At 35.4% G+C, this 27,570-nt stretch overlaps 2 protein-coding genes across 3 annotated transcripts in view; one reads left to right on the top strand and one right to left on the bottom strand.

Moving 5' to 3' along the window:
• The window catches only part of LOC127863457 (uncharacterized), a 28,121-nt gene extending 15,147 nt beyond the window's left edge, over nucleotides 1-12,974 (top strand). For both annotated transcript variants that reach the window (XM_052402989.1, XM_052402988.1), the window contains exons 10-23: nucleotides 981-1,105; nucleotides 1,800-1,892; nucleotides 3,537-3,709; nucleotides 4,631-4,726; nucleotides 6,173-6,301; nucleotides 6,605-6,748; nucleotides 7,212-7,296; nucleotides 7,690-7,802; nucleotides 9,986-10,142; nucleotides 10,369-10,500; nucleotides 11,358-11,534; nucleotides 11,746-11,979; nucleotides 12,203-12,316; nucleotides 12,720-12,974. In XM_052402989.1, coding sequence (XP_052258949.1) covers nucleotides 981-1,105; nucleotides 1,800-1,892; nucleotides 3,537-3,709; nucleotides 4,631-4,726; nucleotides 6,173-6,301; nucleotides 6,605-6,748; nucleotides 7,212-7,296; nucleotides 7,690-7,802; nucleotides 9,986-10,142; nucleotides 10,369-10,500; nucleotides 11,358-11,534; nucleotides 11,746-11,979; nucleotides 12,203-12,316; nucleotides 12,720-12,850 — 1,903 coding nt within the window. In that variant the 3' untranslated portion in view covers nucleotides 12,851-12,974. The remainder of the gene's footprint in view (nucleotides 1-980; nucleotides 1,106-1,799; nucleotides 1,893-3,536; nucleotides 3,710-4,630; nucleotides 4,727-6,172; nucleotides 6,302-6,604; nucleotides 6,749-7,211; nucleotides 7,297-7,689; nucleotides 7,803-9,985; nucleotides 10,143-10,368; nucleotides 10,501-11,357; nucleotides 11,535-11,745; nucleotides 11,980-12,202; nucleotides 12,317-12,719) is intronic.
• LOC127863458 (uncharacterized) overlaps nucleotides 1-27,131 on the bottom strand; it is a 95,344-nt gene extending 68,213 nt beyond the window's left edge. Inside the window, exon 1 of the mRNA XM_052402990.1 lies at nucleotides 27,057-27,131. The gene's annotated coding sequence lies outside the window, so the exon portion shown is untranslated. The remainder of the gene's footprint in view (nucleotides 1-27,056) is intronic.
• Between the last annotated feature and the right edge of the window lie 439 nt (nucleotides 27,132-27,570).

Raw genomic sequence — 27,570 nt, 5'->3', positions numbered from 1 at the left:
TAATTTATAAAAAAAAAAGTATTTATTAATTATAAAATGTGCGTAAAAACATTTAACGTATTTAGCATGTATTGGTTAATTAAAACTACGTCATTCCGTATGAAGATTTAATTTTACGGCAATGCACGAACGACATCATAAAAACAAGAAATTACGTTTGACACCAACGGGGGTAAATAATGTTTTCAAAAAAAAAAACAATATGTATGTGACGTTGTGTTTTTAAGTTGTGTGATAATATTCCTCAATAGTGTCATTCTCTGTAAAAAAAAACAAACATCCAAATTAAACTTGCACTTTGCTTGTAAAAGGCCTTTGTAGTACGTGTATTTTCAATGAACCCCTGACACATTCAATCACCCATTTTTTTTTTACTCTAGTGTACTCATTCAATTGATAATTATAATTTTATAATAAGATGTTACATTATTGTAATTTATTGAAGCTTTTCTGCAAATAATAATACGGATAATGCATAGAGCTCTTTGTTGTGTCAAATTTTACTTTGATGCTAATGACGCGTTCTCTTAAGATGCAAATACATGTTTTAATAAATCTTTTGGCACTAATTATTATATTTTTGAAATAGGTGTTGTTTTTTCGGAGTTTCTTTTCGATTTATTGACTACACAAGTGTCGTTATCCATATGTTTTGCGTTACTGTAACCCATGCTTTTGCCTACCAGTGCATTGCACATGCCCCACAATCGGGAATCAAAACAATAACAATGAACTGGTCTATTTATGATCTCAATTTAATGCTATATACATTTCGTTTTGTGGATACTATGTCGTCTTTTATGGATCCGATGAAATATTCGCATTGGTCATTAAATACAAATGTGATCATTTTCGTCAAAATAAAGTTGTAAAGCTTATCGTATAATTTTATGTATGCACTTGTGTGCTATATTTTCAACTCACGCGACATAGCACCAATATGCAAACGTGGTGCTGCTAAATATTATTTTCGCATCCAGTATAGTTCAAAATGTTCACCAAATAACATTGACCGACTTCACCCTCGAGGCATGTCGAGGCCACGGGATCTACGGTGTAAACGTGCACGACATTCAGATACAAAACATGGAGATCAGAAACACGGGTAAATATGGATTTATCAAAATTACATTAATTTTAATAAATGCTGAATTATCTAGTTGCAATAATCCAACTCCCAGCTATTTACCCTCCGGGTCGCTGGAAGTTGCAACTGGTAACGGCATTTTCCATGTCAAGTCCTCCGCCCAAAATATGGGCGGTACTTTAATCGGTAATATTAGCAACATAAACTATTTTCTGGCATATATAAACACAAACATATCATATATATAGAGAGAGAGAGATCACTTATGCGCAAATTAAAACAACTTACGTGATGTGGTGTGCTCGCATAATAATGATATTAATCCAAAGTTTCAAACACGTCAACTTTTCATGAAATTGTGTTAGTTTTTGTAATAGAAAAGCCGAGTATTGCGAAATTCCGAATTCGATAGACAAACTTGAGACTTATTATTTTGACATTAAATTTGGTTTAATCAAGACGAACGATGAGCTGTACATATGCACCCATATAAGCTCAGGGCACTCAGGAAGAACTACTGAATTATCGAATTAGTATTAGCCGCTTTCAGTCGTACTTTGTTAATAATTTCCTATCACTTGAATGATCTGGTGATAGAATCTTTATTGCATTATAATGTATTTACCATACGGTAAAGCATACATAAGTGCATATACAAAAATTATTTGCTATGAAGTATTGTTGCTATACTAAATTCCTAAGGATTGTTTAGGTTTAACAGGTGCTATGTTGACTGGAGACAGTCGTGACGTCACAATCACACAGTGTATGATTCATGACGTAGGAGGTGGCATTTTTCTATCCGGTACCCTTTACTTTGCTTAAAACATAGTTGTATACTATCAATAAGTCATATAAACTATCGTTGGTTTGCAATCTATATAGTATATGTAAATTAGCGTGTTCAAATTAGAAGTGGCATATTTTCTTATACTTAATTGTCCATTCCATGCAGACAAATAGTCGAATTAGCCAACTTAACAATGTAAGAATGTACATTTTTGACTGCTTAAGATGTTTGATGTGGTGTGTTTGCAATAATTGTGATTTTTTGTAGTTTGTCGTTTCATGCTTTTTCATAAGTACATCAGTTATTCAATGACCCCACAGGTCAAGTGTAAAGAACTGATGTGGTGTGTATGTAATAATTGTGATTTATTCAAGTTGTTTCATACTTGTACCGAAGTATATCAGTTATTTAATGAACCCACAGGTCGAGTGTAAAGAACTGACATATTGACAAAGGACAATAAACATTGATGAAACTACATGAGAGACATTCTTGTTCAACTACTTTTTTAGCAGAACACCAACAAGGTTTTTTTAATCGTAGACAAAAGTACAATCTTCTGCGATCGACTGATATTTTTGCGCAACAATCGCTTTCGACTTCTCTTAGACATTGTTATTTCGCATCGTAATAGAAACTTAAAATGCAGACGCTTTACAAATACATGCACAGTGAGCGACGGATTAAGGTAGTGCACCTCTAATGGGCACACATCCAAATATAATCTAATTAATTATTTTCTTAATCAGCATCATTTCACTGAACTACATGCAAATTTGTAGGTAGGCTTTCCACGCTTTTTAAAAAAATATACCGATTTTTTCAAAACCACCCCCACGCTCGGCTTTTGTCCAGTTTATTTTCACCCCTGGGGTATATAAAAGTTCCATAATTCATTCAAATTTCCAAATATGGGCATGCAGTTAGTGTGTACAGATGCTGTAAAGGTGTTTGAAGTTTAAACAAGATGAAATAAGTATTCTTTTACAGACATTTATTTTTTACAAATTTTTATCTATGGAAGAGCACCATGAAATGTAAGTGATTTCAGCCAAGTAAAAATTGGGTCGGTTAAAAACAAAGTGTCATAAAATTCAAAATAGTATCATTTAAGTCATATTTTAAACTTAGTTTTTATAGAAACACTATATACAGCAAAAATACCAAGAACTAGACAGATTAACCGTTTACTTTTTGAAATAAAAATAAAAATGCAACATGCATGGTTCGTATTTTCAACAGTAAATCACCCAATTTCGCCATAACGTTGTTTTAATTTTAATAATTGAAAAATGTGCATAAAAATTGCAACATATTTAACAATAAATATAGCTTATATGCCATATTAAATCAAATTACGTTAGAAAATAAATAAAACGCGTCGCAAAAAAGTATACGTCGTCGGCAGGATTCGAACCTGCGCGGGAATATCCCAAAAGATTTCTAGTCTATCGCCTTAACCACTAGGCTACGGCACCTAATAGTAGGCTCTTCAACCTTCGAAGAAATCGCGGGAAATCATTAGAGGTGCACTACCTTAATTCAGATCGAAGACGCATGAAGAATTTAATAACGATCCTTCAAAAAATGATACTTCATATGAATCGTGTTTATTTTTTCTGCAGCTCCTTTTTAACGCAGTCAGCGTTTTGATTATAGGCGGTAATCGCGCGCTTCTCGAGTCGTCTGGAGCAGTGATTGAGAACAACGAGATATACGACTTTTCTCGCCTTGGGGCCGTTGGTTACCACGCAATGGCTCTTTACGGTGTGGGACATTTGATCAGGCACAACACAATTTACAACGGACAGTACACTGGGATCTGGTATATGGTAATAAATACAGATTACCATGTTTATTTGTTTACATTTAAAGTGCATAATGAAAAGCAGTTTTTTTTAATTTACGTATGATTATTATTAAAGGCTCTATAAAGGTGACAAATCAGATTAATATGCATATCAAATGGTCTGATTTTTAACCGGATTTCAGTTACTCTTGCATAAAAACTGCTAATAAAACAGCTTAGATACAACGTTGTCAAGAATTATGGAAGATTAACCCGTTTCATAATTGGAGGAAATGTTTACATTTTTGCAACTAACGTGATGTGTAGCCTCAGAGCGGTGACATATGCTAAAAATAGCCGAAAGAAAATTCAATTTTAATTCTATTTTAAACAACTTTTAACCAGCATAAAGTAACTTATTAGATCACTACAAACGTTTTAACCATTTAGAAGAGACCTACTTTGTAGGTGATACCGGAAAACGTTAAAAATCATTGTTTTATTTTTGGTGACCTGAGTAACTTTCACTTTCTCTTTTCCGAGTAAACAGCGATGCAAATAAACTGATTGTTTGTGAACACAATTGACTTGGAGGACACTTTATTTTGAGCTCAAAACAAGTTGTATTGCTCATTTTTTATTGTAATGTTCAATAGCATATATATATATATATATATATATATATATATATATATATATATATATATATATATATATATATATATATATATATATATATATTGTTTTTTGATAACCTTTATAAATAAAATATGAAAAACATATTTAAAAATCGGTAAATAATTACGGATCTTCACCTTTATAGAGCCTTTAAAACTCAAAAGTTAATTTTCGACAAACAATAAGGTTTGTTAAGCATCGACACACTAAACCAGGTGGAAACAAGTATTAGATGCATACAAAACCAATGACGAAAATAATAATAATTTTAATATTACTGTTTCAGGGCAATGACATAGTTATGGAATACAACCACGTTCACCACACGTGCGTGAACTCATCCGACTGTGGGGCTCTGCACACCGGTAGAGACTGGACAACGGTATGTACTCACCCGAAACAATAGACCACTCGCCAGCTGTCAATCAAACTCACGTAATAATCAATCAGATTTCGTTTATTGCGGTCACATGTCCCGACAAACAAAGACTGTCGGAGTAATGGAATAAGCGTTTTATGAAAACACAACTCAGTGGGCGGAGCGATCGCGTATTTGGCGACTGGCCAATTGTCCACGTCAATAGCCATGTGGTTTCACAGAGGCTCAAAATCTGTATATAAGAGGCGTCTCATAAAATTATTTTTCTGAAGATATTAATTCAGTATAAACATTCAAACAGCTCCCTTCACAATCATAATATGTATATAGCTCATGTTAGACCAGCGCTTTTGCGAACCAATATAGCAGAGGCAAGAGGGAAGGTTATTTTAATCCATGAGGTCATTGTACGTTTATTGAGGAGTAAATACAATACAAAATAAGTTTTTAGTTTAATATACTCTTATCATGTTTTAGATGTAATTAATATTGTATTAATTTAAGTATATTAAGAATCTCTTTATTTTTTATTTTTTTACTAGAATTAAGAGTCGTACCATGAAATCATGGATGATGTTTTAGTAGTTGTTGCTGTTGTTCAAGACGTAAACGTAGTAAGAATAGCAGCAGAAGTAGGAGCAGCAGTAGAAGTTCTAGTTGTAGTGGTAGTAGTATAAGAAATAGTAGCTGTTGTTGTACAATTTCTAGTAGAGAAATAGCAGCAATTGAAGCTATCGTATAAGTCGAATTTATTGTTATTTACATGTTTAGGCAGCCCACGATTATGTTTGTCTTTTTTTCCTCTTTTTGTGTTTTTTTTTTTCAACTGTCGCGACTATTGAAAAGTGTGTGTTTTCTTTCGATAAAATGACATGCCGTTTTTTTCTTCACTTTTTAATAAAGCTTTTAACGATATAACGCCAAATTTTTTTAAGTCACAAACGTCTGATTTATCTAAATTGCTAAATCACAACTAATCAAAACGTATCTGTATGAAGTTACTATTGTATGACTACCGGCTATATTATTTTCTCTTGTATTATATCATATGAAACATTTCGCTTGTGTTTGCTGTTATTGTAAACTAAATTTGTTTATCGGTCGTCTTATTCAGATGTGCCGCTTCAGATGTGCCGCTTCTTCTTTTGGTTTATCCGAAACAAATTACCTTCATATTTGTGAATTATATAACCATTCAGTACTCATTCGATGTGTGTCATGTTTTCATACTCGGTTTTGTTATGGTTTTGCACGAGATGCATGACAACTTAAAAAAAAGACTGATGGATTTTCTTGCTTCAAGTTCACCATTTCCAGTACAAAAACTAATATATCATTAAAACGTTCATGCATAAAGTTTAATGTCATATTAATGTTGACGAGATATATAGCTCCCTTGCTGTATTGTCGATGCCAGCAAATAAAGCTTGGTATTTCCTCGTGTTCTAGCGCGGGAATATAATACGCTACAACCTCGTGACAGACACACTTAGACTGGTCCCTGGATCGAATGTTCGGGGTGTCATGTTGGATGACCAGTCTTCAAGTACCACCATTGTGAACAACGTATTCTACAATGTAGGGATGTTGTTATATTATAATGTTGTTGTGTCGGAGTTTTTTGTTTTGTTTTAGAAGTACTTAGTTGTAGTTATAAATATACAATTGCTAGTAAATGGATCAAAACTTGTATGCACTATATTAAGATACTTTGTTAATAAAACACACACACACACACAAACGCGCACATTCGTATGACATGGTTTATTGCATTACATGTGCTGATATATATTATATTAAACATGTGTGTTGAATAAATTGGCATCAGGCATGTTTGATAAAAGGAAATAACAATGAAAAAAAATCGTGTTTTTTGCTCAGAACGACGTCCATGTGAACATAGGTGGCGGGCGGGACAATATTGTATCAAACAATGTGTTTTATGACGCCAAACGATACAGTATGCAGGTAGACGGAAGGGGCGTTGTCCATGAAAACGACCGAGATCTTTTGCATAGACTACACGTGCGTACACATTTCGATATTATGGTTTAATGCTGCTGCTCTTTAATTGGAAGATTGGATGGTGAGGTAATACAGTTTAATTAAAAAAATATGATGACAAGAAGTCTGTCGATGATCGAGGAATCAGTCACTAGTTTCAACGATAAATGTTGCCAATGTTTAATGTTTTATTAAAGGAAACAACAGGATGGCAGAATATGATAAAAGTCTTTACTTGAAAACTTCCATACAAAATACTTTAGGCATATTCCTGCCGTTAAGCATTACCGGATAATGCACATACATACGCATGCGATCAATTTCTTAAGTAATTATATAACCAAATACGTGGACAAGGTATTTAAACTATTATAATAACGTTGCGACACTTGCATGTACAAGGATCGGACGCTCCAAAAGTGTTTTTTTTTAATATCTGAGATGTTATACTCTTTCATATACTTGTTAAACGGTCACATTTCAGCAAATACCATACAATTCCACGCTCTGGACAATGCGGTACCCGGAACTTGCAATAATCGAGCAGCGCAACAAAAGCCTTCCGGAAGGTAACGGTCTGTGTTTGTGTGCCGTGTCAGAGACGTATCTGGTCGTGTCTTGTCTAAGTTTTGTTTAGAGTAAACCGTTTTGCGATTGGTCTATTGACATTAATTAACGGCGATGTGATATATAAGATTGTACTAATTCTGTTGGAGCAAACGTTTCTCTTTGTTTAAATATAAATAATTGTGTATCGTAATTTGCAATGGTCCGCAACAACTTATTCAACCAGTTGTCATTAGAATGTCAATAACAATAAATAGTCTGTCACGACCATACTTGGTGCGTGTTTTTCATATTTCGTAACAGTGATCGGCTAACAAAAGTTACAATAAACATATAATTGTTTCCATGAACGTAGCGGCAAAATTGGATTGTTTGATTTTCACTCATGACTTCAGGTAACCAAATACACAATAATGTTGTATATAATACTGGAAAAGTGGGATATATACCTACAAAGAAAGGATCGTTGGACGACATTAAGCTGTTTAATGTGACCGACACGATAACAGTAAGTAAGATGACACACATGAGACTAAGCAATTACCAAAATTCGAGAAATATGTTTCCGTGTGTAGGATTGGTACGAGACTTTACAAAAAATTATATGTATGTGTATTTTTTTTTCAGTATCTGTGTATTTTATGGAACATGGTATTGTTTTTATGTATTAAGGCATGCCGGTTTGTTTTCGTGTGTTCATAAATATCCAATATAAATATGCATACGAATACCCATAGTACGAAGCTTCAACATTAAATATTGTGTTTACGCAAAGACAAGTACTTCAATCACACTGGTGCAGAACGTCACCTTACACACAGTGTAACGAATGTTAACTCGGCGCACGTAACAAACACTATTCCAGTAAAAAATGATTAAGGTCAATTAAATGTCTAATGTGAGCATTCATTTCTGGTTTGTTTGTGCAAGAAAAGTGTAAAACGAACACCGGCCCCATATATATACTATTTATACGTTTTATTATTGCCATATTACGTAGTGCGATGTTATTAAAAAACACCATCCAATTGTATTCACGATCCAATTAGTCAATATGACAATACAAGCAAACACTAGACGAACGAATAAACTTACAACAAGAGCAAAGTTAAAACCTATGTAACACGATTGTGTTTTCTGTGAATCTATATGTCTTTTATATTGTGTTATCGCCATAACATCGGGACTTTTAAAGGGATCTTTTCACGGTTTGGTAAATTGACAAAATTTAAAAATAGTTGTTTCAGATTCGCAAATTTTCGTTTTAGTTATGATATTTGTGAGGAAACAGTATTACTGAACATTTACCATAGTTCAATATAGCCATTATATGTATCTTTTGACGATTTGAAAACCTAAAAATTATAAAGCGTTGCAACGCGAAACGATTGAATAATTTGGAGAGTTCTGTTGTTGTCGTTTAAATTAACGAAACTACAAAGATTGCTTATATGAGGTATAAAATACTTAACCTGTGTATATCCGGCGGAATAGCCGAGAGGGCTAATGTGTTTTTACTTCAGACTAACTCCAGGACTCCGGGGGTCACTGGTTCGAGCCCTGGTACCGGCTATTTTTTTTCCTTTTTTAATTTTATTCTTGATTTTTTTACTGGAGCTTTTAAGATCCAATGTTTACATTTATCAATATAAAGCATTTAATGACAAACTTCAAAATATGCAAAAATCTGTGAAAAGGCCCCTTTAAGAAAACTGCACTGACTTTTTACAAGTTGATAGATCGATAGAAAATCTTCTTATTTCTGTCTTGAAAAGTATCAGTCGCATCGAGGTTAGGATACCATGTTTGTACATACCAGAACCATACTTGTAAAATGAATGAATATGTGTATTTCAGCCAACCAGCTGCTAACGACTTATACAATTATATTGATTATCAATGAGTTATATATATATATATTGGAAGGCATTCGATTCCATATATGCTAAAATCTTCTGCTATAAATTAGTTCTTATTTTAGTAAAATTTCATCTGTGCTCAGAAGCTGGGCTATAAAGTAGTTCGTTTGAAGCCAAAGGAGGACATTAGAATCCACTAATAATTAGTAATATTTGTCCTAGACGTTTTTATGGCCATTGTATATGTTTTGTATAATTGAATGGAATGCCATGCGTTGCATATTTAACGGGATTTAAAAAGATCGTTCATTGTTGTTCAAACACGCAATTTTAAAACCCAATCGAAACAGACGTGCGTATCAAAGGGATAATTGAAAGCGTATTTATGTGTGGCGACAATGTGTTTTTTCTTTCGTTATGATCACATTTTCTTGGACACGTATTTTATTTCTCTTTTTTTGGTAAACCTTAAATAATTTGTATTTACTACATTTGATCGAACGTAAAATGGACTAACGTTGAGACACATATGGTCATTCTGTACGGATAGCCGTTTTGCAGAATGATGTGCAATCGGGAAAGAAAAGAATGTGAATGTTGAAGCTCAAAATGTCATCTTTTTTACTGGGAGATGTTCGTTACGTTAGCGAGAATTGCTTTGTTAAACGGGCGGTAAGTTGGATTGTCTACCCAGTGTCTACCCAGTGTGCATATAAAATAAATAAATCGCTTCCTTATTTAGTAAGTATTCCCTCAGTAAAATACTATTGAACCAAAGCTCAAACTGAGTACCGGGGTATTCCGTTTTACTTTTTTACCTCAACAATATCAGGCCTCTGGAAGTACGGACTTCTATGACGTTGCAAACTCCGACTTCCGGTTACGGTGTTTTGCCAAGGACTACGCCAACGAGGTGGGCTTTGTACAGGCGCTACCCCCTAGCGAATACGGCTGCAAATTGCGTGTCGGACCAGTGCACCTAAACAGAGGTGCGAGTGAGAAAAGATTTCCATGTGAACCATACAAATAAATGTGATAAAAAATCTGTAAATTAAACGCTCAACGAAGTCACACGAGGCTGTGTTAACAAAACGCATATGTCGGTATAATTAGTAGGTTTGTCCTGGTATATACATGTCATAGAGACTGTATCTTTTATTAAATGTAGCTATATAAACGTATTCATAAATCACTTAAGACATGTGAACCTCTTAGTGCCCGCAACTCTGAGTTCGAACCCGGCCACAGCCCCCTGTACCACAAAGGCGCCTCTGACCACATTGCCGGCTCCTGCATATATCCCTGATGGAGCTCGAACTAACCACCTGTACAACGTCTCCGACTCAGGTTTTGAAACTGCTGTTTAAATATTGTTTATGTTAGTAATGTTAGCACTGTATAAAAATTGACTATAAATGCCACATATTAGGTTCCTTAACAGAGTTGAGCAAAATAATGTGATATATTTTGACGAGTACGTACCTAATATACTATAGCGGACGATCCGATAGGCGTATGCAGTATGCGTATGCCAGATGTGTGCGAGAACAAATACTCTGCTGCTATCCGATAAGCTTGTGCAATATGAGTATGCCAGATGTGTGCGAGTACAAATGCTTTGCTGCTATCCGATAAGCTTGTGCAATACGAGTATGCCAGATGTGTGCGAGTACAAATACTTTGCTGCTATTAGGATACATTTATCGTATAGCATTTATATGTGTTCAGATATTTGTTCAGATATTTTCATAATCACGTTTAAATACTGTAGAATAATTGTCTATATAATTGATGCAATGGCGAAAGCTGATTGAATGGTTGCTTAATTCGGTAAAATGATGACGCACACAACTGACCATTTAATATGTTATTCAATCAAAGCGGACATGCAAACATAAATGCCTTTGCAATTTGATAATCTTGTCAACAATGGTAACTTATTACGCACAAGATTATATAATAACGTATATCATAATTATATATATTGCACGGCTGTAAACACTAGTGAGTGAATTAAACATGTAAATGTTGTTACCCAACGGATTGAATATTTAACGTTGTTCAATAACATGTTCATGGTAAAGTGCTTTATAGTGATTTATTCGCCAAAGGAAGCAATACCCCAACCCCAATACCTTCATGTATGTGCGTTGTTCTAAAATACGTTGGTTGTGTAATGTTTGCAAACGTAGAAATGTTATCAGGTTGCTGGCTTGTCGTGTCAAAATGCACGGCACACCCGAACGCCACTGGCACACACCGCGACACGCATGCGCACTCAGACGACAACGAGACCGCGTGCTTCCAACGTGCTGTGCATCAATGGCACGACTGTGGTAGCCATGATAACGAACAAGTTGTGGCAATATATGGACCTTCCGGTAAGTTCAACACGGTCACACATCAGAAACTGCCGAAAAAATGTTTATAGCACTTTTATATGTTAAAGGCGAACTTTATTCATTGCGATGGTTAACCCTGATACATTTTCTGATTACTTGTTTATGCAGCAATATATTATCCTCTGGATATATTTATTTGCTTAAAATATTTGAAGTTTTACAACTGATCCACTTGTTTCGTTTCCGCCAGGCGCGATGACACTGGCGGGTGACGGGTGTTTCATGTCGAGATATGGGTGCCCAAACCACGGGGGCCCAGCAGACGGTCACTTGCTTACAACCGGAATTATATACCGGGACACATACGCGGAGAGTCACGGGGGTGCCAATAGCGAAGAGTCATGTTTGAGCAGGGCACATGGGACGTGGACTTACTGCGGATCTTTTGCAAACCATCCCGTGACATCTATTTACAGACCAACAGGTAAATATTGTGAATTCATCATGTCAAGATTTATGTTCAACGATTGTTTTTTTATATGTTTTCAACAACTTGGATAGTTATTGTTGAAAGTTTGGTATAAATTAATGAGAACGAGTGAAATAAGTGTAACTATTCTTTACAATAACTCACAATCGCAATATCAAACGTGTCCAGATATTTTATTATACTGATTAAATCACGTGTATGCACTGCACTATTACAGGTGCTCTTAGGACATCAGGTGCCGGATGTTGGATCCACGCCCAGCAGTGCGACATGATCCCTAAACCTCGCAGTATGTTCTACGACGCTTGGGGAGCAGCGAATCTGCATACCGGTGGGTCTTTAAATTTGATTGTGACAATACATATTTTACTTCGTTTCACATTTAAATAGTGATTTATAAGGTAACTATTTCTATTTAAATATGATTTTAACAAATTGTCTTTCAATAATTTTGTTAGCAATAACACCAGAATAACATGTCTAATGTCAGTCGTAGAACTAAGTATAAGCAAGCATAACCATGTACCGTTTTTGTTGATACCTACACCGCTTCATAAACTCTTTGATGTAAATTTTTGCTTAAGGTAGTTCAAATTAATATTGTCACCAAGCACCGTTAAAGTATGTCTCGGAGTGTTCAGCTACAGACTTCATAATACGTTTTGTTCCGAACACGTTATAATTTTGCACAACCAATAAAGTTTGACATAGTATTGATGTAAATATTGATCCAGATGACGTCGAAGATGTGTGTCTACACCAGGCCGTCTATTACTGGAAGAAGTGCGGCTCGAAAACCGCCTACCCAGTCACAGCATACTTCCGGCCCACCACTGCCAGCCGCACATACCCGGCGACTGCATAGACCACAACACATGAAACAACTTTGTCTTAAATAAACAGCTAACTTGAATACGTTTTTTGAAAATCGTTTGATTTTGTTTGCAAATATAATCCCCACTTTCAGTAAAAATGTAAAAATGGTAAAACATAGCTTTTATAATTATCTTTGCCATTGCGTATCACCGTTAGACCCACGGTAGCCGTCAATATATCTGTCACTTTTATTGTCAATTGCAATATTCTATTTTGGGAAAAACAAATTAATATTTTTCAAAGACGATTAAATTTACATGTTTTACATATAAGGCATGACAACGTTCATGTTATTGCTCCTCGATTATTGAATAAAAGACAAGGCTCGAGCGAACAAAGTTTTCACAAATATTTGCTTTACACAAATACGAAGAAAATTATCATTTTTTTCAAAAAGTAAGTCGTACAATACTATTTCTCTAAGACGAGACATTCGATAAAATCTCATGATACTATGATTTATTGGCATATGAAAACAAAAAATGCAATCCAACACAGGCCATGTATAACTAATCACTGAGTGAAAAATATGATTCATTTTTGTGAAGTATGCGCTTACGGATTTTAAAGGATAACGTGTAAAAATAGTGTTAAAGAGTTCATTATAAAGTTTCATAAATATACATTTGTGTTTTCGAGAACAATGTTAGATTGGATACTACGTTTATCTGGTTGGTATATCTTGTCGGCGTGTTATATTTGCTAATTGTTATCTGTTGATCAGTCCCAAGAGTTTCAATACGATCAATAATTTACTTATTATTTACGTACTCGTTATAAATGTCGGAATAGTCTATGTAAAATACCTTTCAGTTATGTATTTAATTTCTGTTTTGCCTGACTAAGATATAATGCCAATGTACTGTAAGAGTGACCAGGGTTGGCTTTGCCAATGTACTCCTATATAACGTTATACGGACTGCTTGCTAGGAAACAGTGTTAGACACGTAAGGATGTTTCGTTCAACGTATTATATTTTCCTCGTTCGTCAAGAGATTTGGGGTAGAGCGCAACCCACGTCACATCATGCAGAGTTTGCACAACATTTTTGCATTTTAAACACATGTTTATACATTTTACCATTAAAAGCTTTTACATTAAAATATAAACAATATTTTTAAGAATAAATTGACAATACAGGTCTTTAAAAAGTCCAATATCACAACTAACTGGTAAAGAGGTAGCTATCGTTCTCATTCTTAAATTCTACGCATATGATTAAAATAATAAATATTATTAAGTGCATGTAAGTGCAATGACAGGTACGATATAACAGCTTTCAGAATGTTTCTTGTTTTGTTTATTTTACAATTATAAATAAACATGTTTACAAAAACAAATTATACATGCAAAGGCCAATTAGGTATGTTCATGTGCTAGGATAAATGAAGGTATATTAAAAACGTGCGTAAAAGGAATATAACAAAAAATAGTTTTACTCTCTGACATGCTTAAATTCATAAATTATATGTTGAATAGTTTCACATTTAGTTTCATAAAAGGAACAGTTGCATGTAGCGGCATATCCAATTAAAAATAAGAAGAAGTTTGTAACTATGATTATGTATGTACTATAAAAAAAAACACTATACATTTGTATAACGTGTAACACGGAAAGTAACATAACAATACATCGTTATTCTTTTATTTCAATATAATTAAACATCTTCGACCATTTATATATACACACTGGCGTAGAATCGTTTTTGGTAAATATACCACACATAGGTTGTGTACACTTCTTGATTATTAAGATGGAAAGTAGGCTTGAGGGGATAAAGGCTTCACAAAACTGATGTCATTTAAGCTTCTGAGCTTCATGTTTTATGGCACTGCGTAAATAATATATTGGAAAAATGAGTAGCTTAGATGAAAGTTAAATACTTTGCACAAATCTCATAACACCTGCTCAAAGTTAAGTATTGTGCATTAAGTCCTCTACAAAATGAACGCCTATTTCGAACCATGATTTAAAAAATGCGATTCGTAACCAATTGTTGTGTCTGGTATATAAAATAGATGATTTTGAAGCAAAATCTGAAATTTAAATGGTTATTTTCTTCAACAAAATTCAATAAATGCTTTCAATGTATCTTTTCAAAGTTCGTTTATTAATTTGTCAAGTTTTCAGGAAAGTGACTGCCACGTGTTTATAATTTATGAAAACCAATTATTGTATTTTAATTTAATAATAGTTATCCATTTATTTTGCCAGTGACAAATCTACGTATACATGAACACTTCAGAGAGACAACAAAAGAAAATGAATCTATTATGTTTTAAACCTCCTTCTGGATATAATTTTGTAATAATAGTCAATACATTCATTAACACATTTAAAAAATATAACACATCTAGTGAAAAAAATATATGATATTTCTATACTTTATTTTTTAATCAATTTGCACTCTGTGATAAAACAATTTGTTAAATCTAAATGGATCTGTATTTATTAATTTTTTTCTTATGTAATGTTTACTAGTAAATTACAATCTGTGACGATTTTTGCCGGTTCTTTATCCTTTAGGTTCATTATTCTTTGAGTTCTTTCCTATTATTTACACCAAAACGAAAGTACATTTCTCGCGGGCAAGCATTCGACTATTCGGTAAGTTCCACGCAAATAGCGTGTGTATTCTGGATTGATCATTGTATTTTTATGTACATAATTTGATGATTTAATAATACAAGTCAATTGTTAAGATGCACAATATGTATTTCATAATATAGCCACAGTATTATACAATTACTGTTTAAAACGGTAGGGTTGTGTTAACATGAAATGAAATAGTAGGGTGATGTCTTTTAGCAAGCGGGTCACGTGGTATATATATCAGTATTTAAAGCGCTGCTCTTATGGGGAGCGGGCAGTTCAGGTCGGACCTCAAAGACCTCGTGAAGAGACCGGTAGGACCTGTAAATAAACTCTAATTTAAAAAAAGGGGAAGCGGGCAGTTTTGACCTACTTTGGCTCTAAATTAAATTTTCTCCCCTGAAAGGTCACAGGGGCAGGTCCAGCTAAAATGACTCCGTGAAGGGACGTGGGACCTGAAAATAAACTTAGAACAACAACGGGAGCGGGCAGTCTGCGTTCGATCGTCGAACAGAACACAACGTTTAATACGTTACAGTCATTAGAGACCATATACTATTGGAAGTATCTGTGGCTTTGGATACTTTTGAGTGGGGGTGACCCAGGCAACTTTGCGCATAACATACCATAGCTTGCTGTGTAATCTTGAGACTCATACTAGTCCGGGCACAGGTCTCCTTTGGTAATATAAGTCAGTGCACGTTTCTCGTCTCTTAGGTCAGCCTGAGCAAGGGAAATCTCTGTGACTTTGGATGCTGTTTAAGTGGGGGTGACCCAAGCAACATTGCGCATAACATACCATAGCTTGCTGGGTAGCTTGAGACTCATATATAAGTCCGGGTCGCAGGTTTCCATTCCAGTTATTGCACGTGTCAGGTCTCGTAGGTCAGCCTGAGTTTGTCAAGCTACTTATTGTCGCTTGTACTACACTGACCAATTGTCTTCCTTGCGTAACGCAGAGGGGAGACACTGCAGACTCGTTGCTATAAGTGAAAGACACCCGAGGTGACCCAAGTCAATCAAGACATCCGAGGTGACCCAAGTCATTACAAGACACCCAAGTCAACCCAAGACAACCCAAGTTGACCCAAGTCGACCCAAATCAACCCAAGTCAACCCAAGACAACCCAAGTCGACCCAAGTCAACCCAAGACAACCCAAGACAACCCAAGTCGACCCAAGTCAACCCAAGTCGACCCAAGTCAACCCAAGTCACACATGGCATATGAAACCGGCTTGTAAATTGATTAAACGTTCATCATACCAATGATACAAAAATTACAAATCATTTATAGTGTAAATATTCATTGATTCCAGTCTAAATTGAGGCAGTTGATTATCTAATCAAACGGCTAAGGAAAGCCCCAGGAAAAGCTGTGTGTTGAAACATACCACTGGTGTTTGGAGCCATCGTATATATCCCGAATAAAAGACGAACACGTTACAAATCTATACTTATTTTCACATTTTGAAAATTTAATACATCCAAGGAAACACATATATGATATTGCTTAACACATAATTTACACTCTTTAATATAACAAACAATGAATTAATAAATAAATATGTACTTATTGTTGTTGTTGTGTTATGAATTTATGGTTTACAATTTAAATCTATTAAATTAATTATTGTTGTCTTAAACACTATCAAATATGAACAAATTCATTTTAGCACATATATGAGTTATATATATATATATATATACATAAACACCAAACAGCAACAGCAACTATACTGGGCATTGCATATGTCACATCGAAAGCCTTCATGACCACACTAGTTCCACTGCACTGTTCATGAACAAAACGCCCACAAACATCGTAGTTGAGCCACTTATGTTTTCCTCTGGGGTAAATAAACTCCGGGGCATTACATAAATATGTATGCCTGTCTCCAGAGGCCAACAGACGTCCCCTAACATAGTTGCGGAAAAATGCTGCTTGTGACTGTAGCAGTGTCAGGGCTGTTTCATTTTTCACAAGACATTCAGCTGTCTGCAAATTATTTTTTTATATATTTTAGATTGCTCTGTCAGCATGTTCTTAAAGAGAATCGTGGCAAGTCTTTGGTAACTATCCTATACAATTGATGATCCGGTTATTCAAAATAATTATTATCAATCAAATTCAAAGTGCCCAATTTATTTCATATTGCACTTCAATGAACTTAAAGCCTCTATAACGCTCCAAATCAACGAAAATTTAGTAATGTTTTGTAAAATTATGTTAACACCTAAACAACCAGTGTTCCCTATTGCAATAGCCACAATTTCGACGCTAGTTGTGATATGATTACAAAGATTTTTGTACATACAAAATGCTCGCTTTTATTTATTTGTGACACAAATAATTCCATTTTAATTTCCCGCGAATATAACTATTCATACGACACACGAACAATAAAATGGTTCCATGTATCATAGGAACAGATATCGTTGCGGGAAATTAAAATGGGATTAAACTTGCAAAACATTAATAAAAACGAGCATTTTATATCTATTTTACCAGACCACATCTTGCGTTTAAATTTCGGCAAATGCCATAAGGAACACTTATTTTTAATTGTTTAACTTTCTTTTACGAAATACTTTAAAGCGAGACTATACGATTTAATCAAATATTTATGAATTTATATAACATGTGTAAAAACCTTATTTTACATATATTTCAATATAAATTAAAATAAAATATAAGAACTTGTGTCAAAAAATGCGAAATAAGCCAGATTTTTAATTCTGAAATCGAAAATGTTTGTACAATCGAATTCGCCAGCATGTATATCATGCATGTACGATGTAAATCAAAATTTAGTTTAACGGTTCATTTTAAATTCATGCAACGATATCTATTCATATGACACACGAACACTAACTCCTATCCTAATCCTAAAAAGACGAATGCTTTGGTTATTGAAGGAAAATACGTACAAAATATCTTCGTCACAATCGGCTCGGGGCGCTAATATGTCTGCTGCATTTTATGAAATTCGTCTTCAATGTATAGTTTGTCTTGCCTATTTTGTGTCATTGTAACCTATTTTTTTCACTATATTACAATTTAACACATATAAAAATGGTATAGTCTCGCTTTAAGAAATTTTCGTTGATTTTGAGCGTTATAGAGGCTTTAAAGTGATATTATGGGCATCTAACAGTTTATAGGGGTCTATCGCTACCGTTGTTTATTTTTGGTGTTTCATTTCATATACACTTATATTTGTTAATGCAGCATTAACATACTAAAACAATATCCCGGAAATAAGAAAAATAATCCATTTGAATATCAACCGTACTTTCGTTTTGACAACTGACGACAGAAATGAATCGATGTACGATGTGAGTCTAAATGTAGCTTTCATGCAGATTCGTTAATACGACAATGAATCAATTTTGTTTTACGGATCATTTCGGCTTAGAGGACTGGGTGAGTCATGTAAAATATCGAAAATAATATATATTTTTTATAAACAACTGGTAGCAAGATGAGTTGTAGATAATTTGTCAGTTACCACATTTTAACTAATTCTTTTGACCTGTTAATTCTTTTCAGCTCAATTCAACAGAGAAAAATGCCCATAATATCACTTTAATAATTACTTCCAAATACTGATTGCACAAAAGTTTGCACTTAAACTTTAAAGTTTGAATCAACAGGTAATTACACTACTTAAACATATACCTCTCTAACTGTGTATACTGACAATGCAAGCTAAATGTATCCATGTGTTTGATCCGAGTTTCTCCTGTTTTCAACAGTACTAAGTCGTACTACAATTATTTTACCAACATTTTCCCATGCCAATGTATCCACGGGAGTAACCTCGGGCGGGGTTTTCCTATTCTGAAGGTTGAGAGGGGTGCTCTTACCAACTAACCCCTCAACCATTTGACATGTCCTCCCGGTATTGGGCACGCTACTACCGGGTGAGGCATGTTTTGGTGGTGACTTGGAACCGGTTGTGGTGGAGGTGTCTCCGGTGCCCACTCTGAGGCTCTCAGTATCATGTGCAAATAGCCTGCTCGCCGCCTCGGACCTGGTGACGCCATGGCAACTGGCATGAGTAGCTATTTTTCATAGCTCTCTTATAGGAGGGGCAACCCTGGTAGGGTGCGGAGTGCTTGCTGCCGCAGTTGGTACACCTTCTTTGAAAATTGGAACCTATACAGCGACAACATAAGTTAGGGTACTGACATTTACCCCTGCTAGCTATGTGCCCAGAGCCCTGGTAATTGTAATTGTAAACACCTGGCCGGTTTGGACCTCAGGACAGATGTTTTGACCAGTCTCAGAAAGCCAGATGGAGCGGTGCGGGAGGGTACAACTCTTTCCAAATTTGTAATAAGAAGGTTTGAGGTAGGTATTGCAAAGCTGAATATAAGACATGTTTTAAGTTCTTTTAAAGCCTAACTTTCCGGAATTCCTGCTATATAACCAGTTACTGACCTCATTTTCGACGGGGATAAGGCCCGGACCGCGACTTTGCCTAGTTGGAATATCCCTTTAGAGAGAAGGGTGGCAAGCGCTTGAGCGGACTTGAGCTGCAAGAGAACGCAACCAGACGCAAAAGGCACAGTCCGCTAAACAAGCCCGGGGAGTTCCTTGGCCAAACAGGAGGCCAGTTGGAAAATAGAAAAGAGGGACAAAATACTGCCTACACTTCCAACTGACTTAAAAAGGCACCTAAATGGCATGGTGTTATGAGTCAGATGGCGCGTGTCCAGCCCTGAAATTGCCTCTCCCAGTAAAGGAGTCAGGTTTTTACTCGATATCCGGACAATCGCTCTTACGGACAATGGCTCCTATGCTAGAATTGACAGGGCGGACAGTCGCTCCTACGATGTTACAAAGTCCCCCTCATGTATACAAGGGTAAGTCCAGTAAAATCGGGCTAACCTCAGGCTTTAAACGGTTTTAAACCACAGTGATTTTATGTCAAGCAGCGTTTTCAACCGAAGTTCAGAGGGTAAACAAACCCATTAAGTAAATTTGAATGTCAGGAATTGTATGAAAAATATGATAAATACATCCAAAAGTATTTAAATGTCTTGTACATGTAGAGTCACACATAAATTGTAATAAAATATACACTGTTATAAAGAAGTCATTGTCTTATTGCTTATTTTGAGTTCCCTGCTGTTGTTTTTGTGAAAATGATAGAGAAAAGAAGAGATATCCCAATTTGTATAAGAAGGGATGGTGGAAAACACACACTATTGTGTGTGGCATCATCATATCTAGACCCATTGTTCAGCATATGCTGCAATAAAGTTGTTGGATTCTTGTAACTTTGTGATCTGTGTTATTACCACGTGGAATTAGTATGCCCACGGATCGAATGATCGGGGGTAAATTGTTTTTGGCCTGTCTGTCTGTCTGTGCTGTCTGTCCTGTCTGTCCTGTCGGTCTGTCTGTCTCCTGTCTGTCTGTCTGTCTGTCTGTCTGTCTGTCCTGTCTGTCTGTCTGTCTGTCTGTCTGTCTGTCTGTCTGTCTGTCTGTCTGTCTGTCTGTCTGTCATTGTATGTGTCTGTCTGTCATTGTATGTGTCACAAACTTAAGCATTTGCAATATTGAAGATAGCAACTTGATATTTAGCATGTCTGTGTATCTCATAAAGCTGCACATTTTGAGCGATGAAAGGTCAAGGTCAATGTCATCCTTCTAGGTCAAAGGTAAAATATATGGCTTAAAAGCGGCGCATTAGTGGACATTGTGTTTCTGACAAACACATCTCTTGTTTTTAATTCTAACTTTATGGCAGTAAGTTGATCTTAGCTCTTTATGACAGGTTCATGTTTTTTTCAACTTCTCAGAATCCATGTTAACGAGCTCATCACTTGATATGTGTACCCCTATGACAGGGTCCATTTCCTGTCTACTGATCCGGATCAATGCGTGTTAGAATGCAAACAAAGATTTGTTATTTTAAATAACAAGATTTCAAATGTTTGCATTTCATTTTGTATCAACGATAAACAGAAAAAAATGATAATAATTATTATCATATTCACATCCATATTACCTATGAGAATTAACAATCTTTCAAATCAATCCAAATATATGTCTTTTGTTGTATTTTTGTTGGCGAATTAAGAGCCTTTTTTAAGTAAATAAGCAATTAAATGTAATCCTTTTATGAATATATATTTAACATAGTACTATAACCATAAAGTATACATGACTGACAGTTATTATTATATTATATTTTGGTAATGGACTAAAGATGAACCAAATTTTATACTTCTTAAAGTAATTTTTTTTCAGCATTGCATTTACCGTATTTCCCCATGCATTATACTACTTATTCATAATGTCAAAGCTTAACAGGCACTTACAACTAGTGATGATTTAAACATATATTTAAAAATAAAAATTCACCAAAATTTACTTCCGTATTACACAAAAGTCGATCTAGTTGTTTAATACCGAACCAAATAGAAAACGTTTTAATACAACAAAACTGCATTTATTAATGTGCAATAGTTCGCTTTTACTTTTTATGCATAGATACGGATACATTTAAATATCGAAACAACCACCAACTTATTTTCCTCAATCATTTAAACTTGCATCATTCGGCCACTGTGCAACGTGAAGCGGTTTCCCATTGTAGAACACTTCTATCTGCGCTGGGTTTTGAAATCCGTTAAATCCGAACTCTTTAATTGTTCCATAGTTAGTGATTCCCACATCCGGCAAATGTATAACGCGGACTTTTACATTGATGCACTCATAAATTGTGGTGTAACGGTATCCTATATAAGTATATGAGTATACAGAAACGTACCGCTTTACCAAACGTAACCAGGCTTCGCCATGAACAGTTAAAACACCTACCCACTTATTGGGTAAAGGCTCTATGTCCATTCATCCATCCTTGAAACCATCAAAACGCAATTGTTTAAAAATTCGTAACAAGATAAACGTGCTGTTTCGAAAACAAGCGTTATGAATTAATTACTTAATATTCACAAGCGATGATTGGCTTCTATTACATATAACGATAATACCTTGAAGTATGACCATTGTCGAAGTGTTTGAACAAAATTGTTTTGGTCCGAGGCGATAACTGCGATCACATATGGCATTATATTTATCCGTTCATGAATAATGGTTCACTTTGTAGACTTACGTCGCCGTGGTGCAATGGATATGGTGTCAACCTAGCGATCTGGAGGTCACGGGTTCGATCTCAACTGAGGGAGTGTTCTTCCCAAAAACACCAAGTACTGGTTCTAAACCAAGGAAACGGACTCGAGAACGTTTCAATAAACATGAGGCTTTCGATACAATCGAGCTAAAATAAATAGCTTTTAACTAAACGTTACTAGACTTACGTGTTGTCGTGGCATTGGGAGGCAACTTTGCAAGAACGTCCCAGTGGGCATCAAACGTTGTGCGAACGTTGCTGCAACGTAATATTTAGGTCGCAACGTCGCAACCATTACCGAACGTTGCCACAACGTTGCATACAAAACATTACCCGGACGTTTCATCAAACGTTGCAGTTTGGTTGTCACAATGGTGTATATGAAAGTTTTCCCGACGTTTTTTTTCCAACGTTGCTGCAGCGTTGTATTAGGTTGCATTCAAACGTTGCAGTTTGGTTGTCACAATGGTGTTTATGAAATTTTTCCCGACGTTTTTTCCAACGCTGCTGCAACGTTGTATTTAGGTTGCCCTTCAAACGTTGCGTTTGGTTGTCACAATGGTGGTATATGAAAGTTTTCCTCCGACGTTTTTTTTTGAACGGTTGCTGCAACGTTGTATTGAGGTTGCATTCGAACGATGCAGTTGGTTGTATCAATGGTTCTATATGAAAGTTTTCCCGACGTTTTTTCCACGTTGCTGCGACGTTTTTTCCCAACGTTGCTGCCACTTTGTATTTAAGTCGCCATTAAAACGCAGTATTTTAAAAATTCTATTTTTTTTATTATATAAAAATAAAAAAATAATATTTCCTGCCAACCGCTCTTTCGAGTATTATCGGCAGATATGCACACTGTCGAGTCCGTTTCCTGATAGAACCAGTACTAGGTGTCTAAATAGGAGACTAATAACACGCTCCCGAGTAGGATCGTAGCATCATGAAAATATGATTTCTTGTAAATTTTAGAAATTCATTTTTTTTTTTTACAGATCAGTTGCTTAAACTTAAAGATCTAAAGATGAACTTTAATTCAAAATCGCCGGATAAAATATTTTGTTTAAGTGGTGTATGCATTAAAATGGTAGAATCTCTATAACATCAAATATTGGTTCTTTCTAATGGTTTCATTCCATTATAATTACAGTAACAGAATTACAATATGCTTAATTTTAATAATTTAACCTTTTCGTGTTGATAAATCTTTTCAAAACATCGACATAAAAGGTGGATCTTAAATGCGAACAGACCAATTGGATGCTACAGTACTCTATCCCATCATCGAACGACTAAGGGAGCACTGACCGCTACCTATCTCTGTATTTCAAAAACATTGAGATCATAATTGGTTGGAACCAACGGTCATTGCGCAATATAGATCCAATGACGTCGTTTACATTAACCTTAGTGTAAAATGTGTAACGCTTAAGATCATGGCATAAAAGTCTGGCAATCGACACAAACCACATGTTCTTGAACTCGCTTGAGAATAAATTTCTTTACGCGATCGTTTGCTGGCAAAATATTTTACTCGATATAAAATTATATGTTCGATAAATATGTATTCTTCTCGAATAACGGCAAAACCTTCTATGTGACCTTGATCTTGATTACTTGATTTAAAAAAGTATTCTAAATTATCTTTCGTCAATACCATCTGAAATACTAATTTATATGGTCTTGTGAATTCTATATATAATGTGAGGATTCTAGTTTTATGTTGCAAGCCCTTATGATCTTTGAACTATTGACATACAAATCAACGAGCATCTTCCTTTCCTGCCCAATAACCAGCTTAGCAACATGACCTTTGACCTAATGATCCCAAACGTAAGAGGCATAAACCTTTCCGCACAGTAACCACTATACTTATTTGCATGATCATAGTTGCGGAATTTGTTTTCTATGTCAAGTTATGTAGCCTTGATCTCGGACCTGTTGACCTCAAAATCAGTAGGTATCTTTATTTACTCACAAGAAACCATCATAGCAATTAAGATTAGTACGAGTCGCAGAGTTATCTACAGGTTTAAATATTGCGAGGAAACCATATTATGAATACAAGTCCCTATGACCTTGATATTGGACATGATGACCTCAAAATGTATACGCATCGTACTTGCTAACCAAATACCCACTTTACAACCGTATGTCAATGTTAGATATTGTGCGGGAACATATACCCTGTTACTAGCAACTTTAACCGTGACTTCTGACTTGTTGAACACACAATCAAATTAATTCATTATTTTCTCCAAAGAAACCAGCTAGCATACAAATTCAGATGATCATGTGTCAAAGCGTTCTCTAGATATCAAGCAGAAATCTATTTATTGATTCATCTCATGTGACCTTGAATTTAAACCTGTAGCCTAACCATAATATCTCGTCTTTTCTTTCATATAACAACTCTACCAAGTCTCATTTTAGGTTAAAGCTTACTCTTATTATAGTGCCTACACGAGTTTCCGGTGTCAGTTCCTGATCTTCCAAAATCAATAGTTGTTTTATCGTTAACCAGGCAATCAAGATACAACTTTATGTATCATAGGACCAAACATTTTCAATATATTCTGCTGAAACGACGTCCCTTTAACATGGACCTTCGAGTTTGACCTGTTTACCTCAAATCTATACTGAACCTACCACGTATTTGACCTTTCTTTGATACGAACGTACTTTACATAGCACAAATACGGCCTGGCATTCATGTTAATATACATATAATGTATATGGGCTGACGTTATGAAGATATATGTTCATATCACGTATATTGCCAGAAGTTCAACCTACTTTACCTACCGCGTATAACGGTCTGAGGTTGGTCGGACATAATGAACATTCTAATATGCGGCCTTCCACTGATATGATCGTATGAGATGTACGGATACGACTTGACGTTGAACCGAACGTAGTTTTCCTACCACGTATACGGCCTGCCGTTGATATGAACGTATGACGACGTTACTGACGTTAATATGCAACGTTGCAGCAAGATCGTGATGACCTTTCAGTAACTCGATGTAGGCCGCTGGAGTTGTGGATCAAACGATACATGTTTGTCTATTCATTAATCATTTAATTCCTTAGGTCAAGTCCACAAGAAAAATAAAAGTGAAGCCATTTTGTATTTTAGGCCTTTGCGTTAATTTGCATTGTAATTATCATATATTTTCTATATATGTGCATAATATTAAAGCACTTGATAATAAATCTTTATAATGACAGTTATCCTGGTATTCCATAAAAACTAAGAACATAAGGAGATACTTAGATTCGGAAAGACTTTATAATACAATAAACTCACTTGAAAGTTATATAAAAAAAGTCTGCGTTGTTTTACAAATGAGTGCGCATATTAAACAAAACCATAGCAGCAACTTCAAACAAACATATTTAACCAACAGTTAACTATTTTTTGTGTACAACTGTATTGAAATAAAATGGTATACGCACTGGAGTACTGACCTCCCTTGAGACTTCATGTTGTATCGTTTTCATAGGGGATCCTGCGTCTGTACTACAAATAGTATGAAAATATACTGAAAAATGATTTTAATTATATTATTAGATGAGTAGATATTGTGGTTGTGTCACTTCCGGTAATTGCAGACGTGTTATGTGTCGTTGATATACAGATGTAGTGTACCTAGTTGCTATCTAGATGTGTTCCATTATATTGCTACAGCTGTGTTATATCTGGTAGCTATATATATGTGTGGTATATCAAGTTGCAATAATGTAGTGGCAATAATGTAGCTACATATACTAGCAATATATGGGTTATATCGAGTAGCTAAATATATGGTATATTTAGAAGCTATAGATGTAGTATATATAGTAACTATAGATGTTGTATACAAAAAAACATGTGGTCTATATTGTAGCTATAGATAACTGTTTATGGTGTGTACGTATCAAATTATATTTTTTCTATATCTATGAGAAATATATATATAGTTTATCTGTAAAGATGCGGTTATCTAGTATTTAAAGATATCTAGAAGCTATAGATGTGGAAGACGGGAAGACAACGCAATTGCCCGCAGAGATGAGGGAGTTCAACCTCCCCATCCTAGGAATTAGCGAATCAAGATAGACTTGTTTTGGGCAGAAGCGACTGTCTTCCGATGACTAACTGCTGTTCTCAGAGCATGAGCAGGACGATGCAGTACGCACCCAGGGAGAAGCCATGGTGCTTACCAAATCAGTATTGAAAGCGCTCATCGGGTGGAATGCAGTCGGACCAAGGATATTAATAGCCTCTTTCCATACAAAGAAGACGATGATAAATATGGACATAATCCAGTGCTACGCCCCAGCGAACGACAGTAAAGAGGACGAGAAGGACATATATATATATCTATAAATGTTGAATATCTAGAAGTGAAATTACTATTAGCTATAAATGGGAATTATTTTATAGCAGCATAACGTAATGTTGATGAAAGCTTACCCGTTGTTGAGGTCAGAGCCCGTGGGACTGACATACAGATGAACGTCTGCAGCTGTCACCACCGCCAGCAGCCCATTGCAGTTATAGGAAAGACCACATAGTTTACATCTCAACATGAGCACTCCACGATGGACACGTAACAAAAGTGTAAAAAAAAGCGTGTTTAATCTATAGACAGTCAATTAGAGATAAATAATTCATGTCTTATGCCATATGATTCCAGTGTAGCCCCGACCAGACGCGGTGCATTCGCGCTACCGTCCGCTTTAAAGAAACGCAAGGGTTGTGTGATCTCTATAAGCGGACAAGGAAATGTCCTAACCAGATTGCGCAATACGCAGGTGGTCAAGGGTCACATGACGCGGCTCAGAGGCTGGATAGCAAACTGAAACATATACATGTACTTTAAACGTTTCTCAACAATTTGTTATCTTGTATCTGGTTCTAAATTAACCGATATGTAAGGGTTGGTGCAAATTGGGGTTCCTAGTGCAGCGGTTTATAACGGCACTTA

Source organism: Dreissena polymorpha, unplaced genomic scaffold (genome assembly GCF_020536995.1).
Source record: "Dreissena polymorpha isolate Duluth1 unplaced genomic scaffold, UMN_Dpol_1.0 chrUn009, whole genome shotgun sequence".
Lineage (NCBI taxonomy): Eukaryota > Metazoa > Mollusca > Bivalvia > Myida > Dreissenidae > Dreissena > Dreissena polymorpha.
Note: the sequence above shows the minus strand (reverse complement) of the source record. Positions and strands in the feature narration are given on the sequence as shown.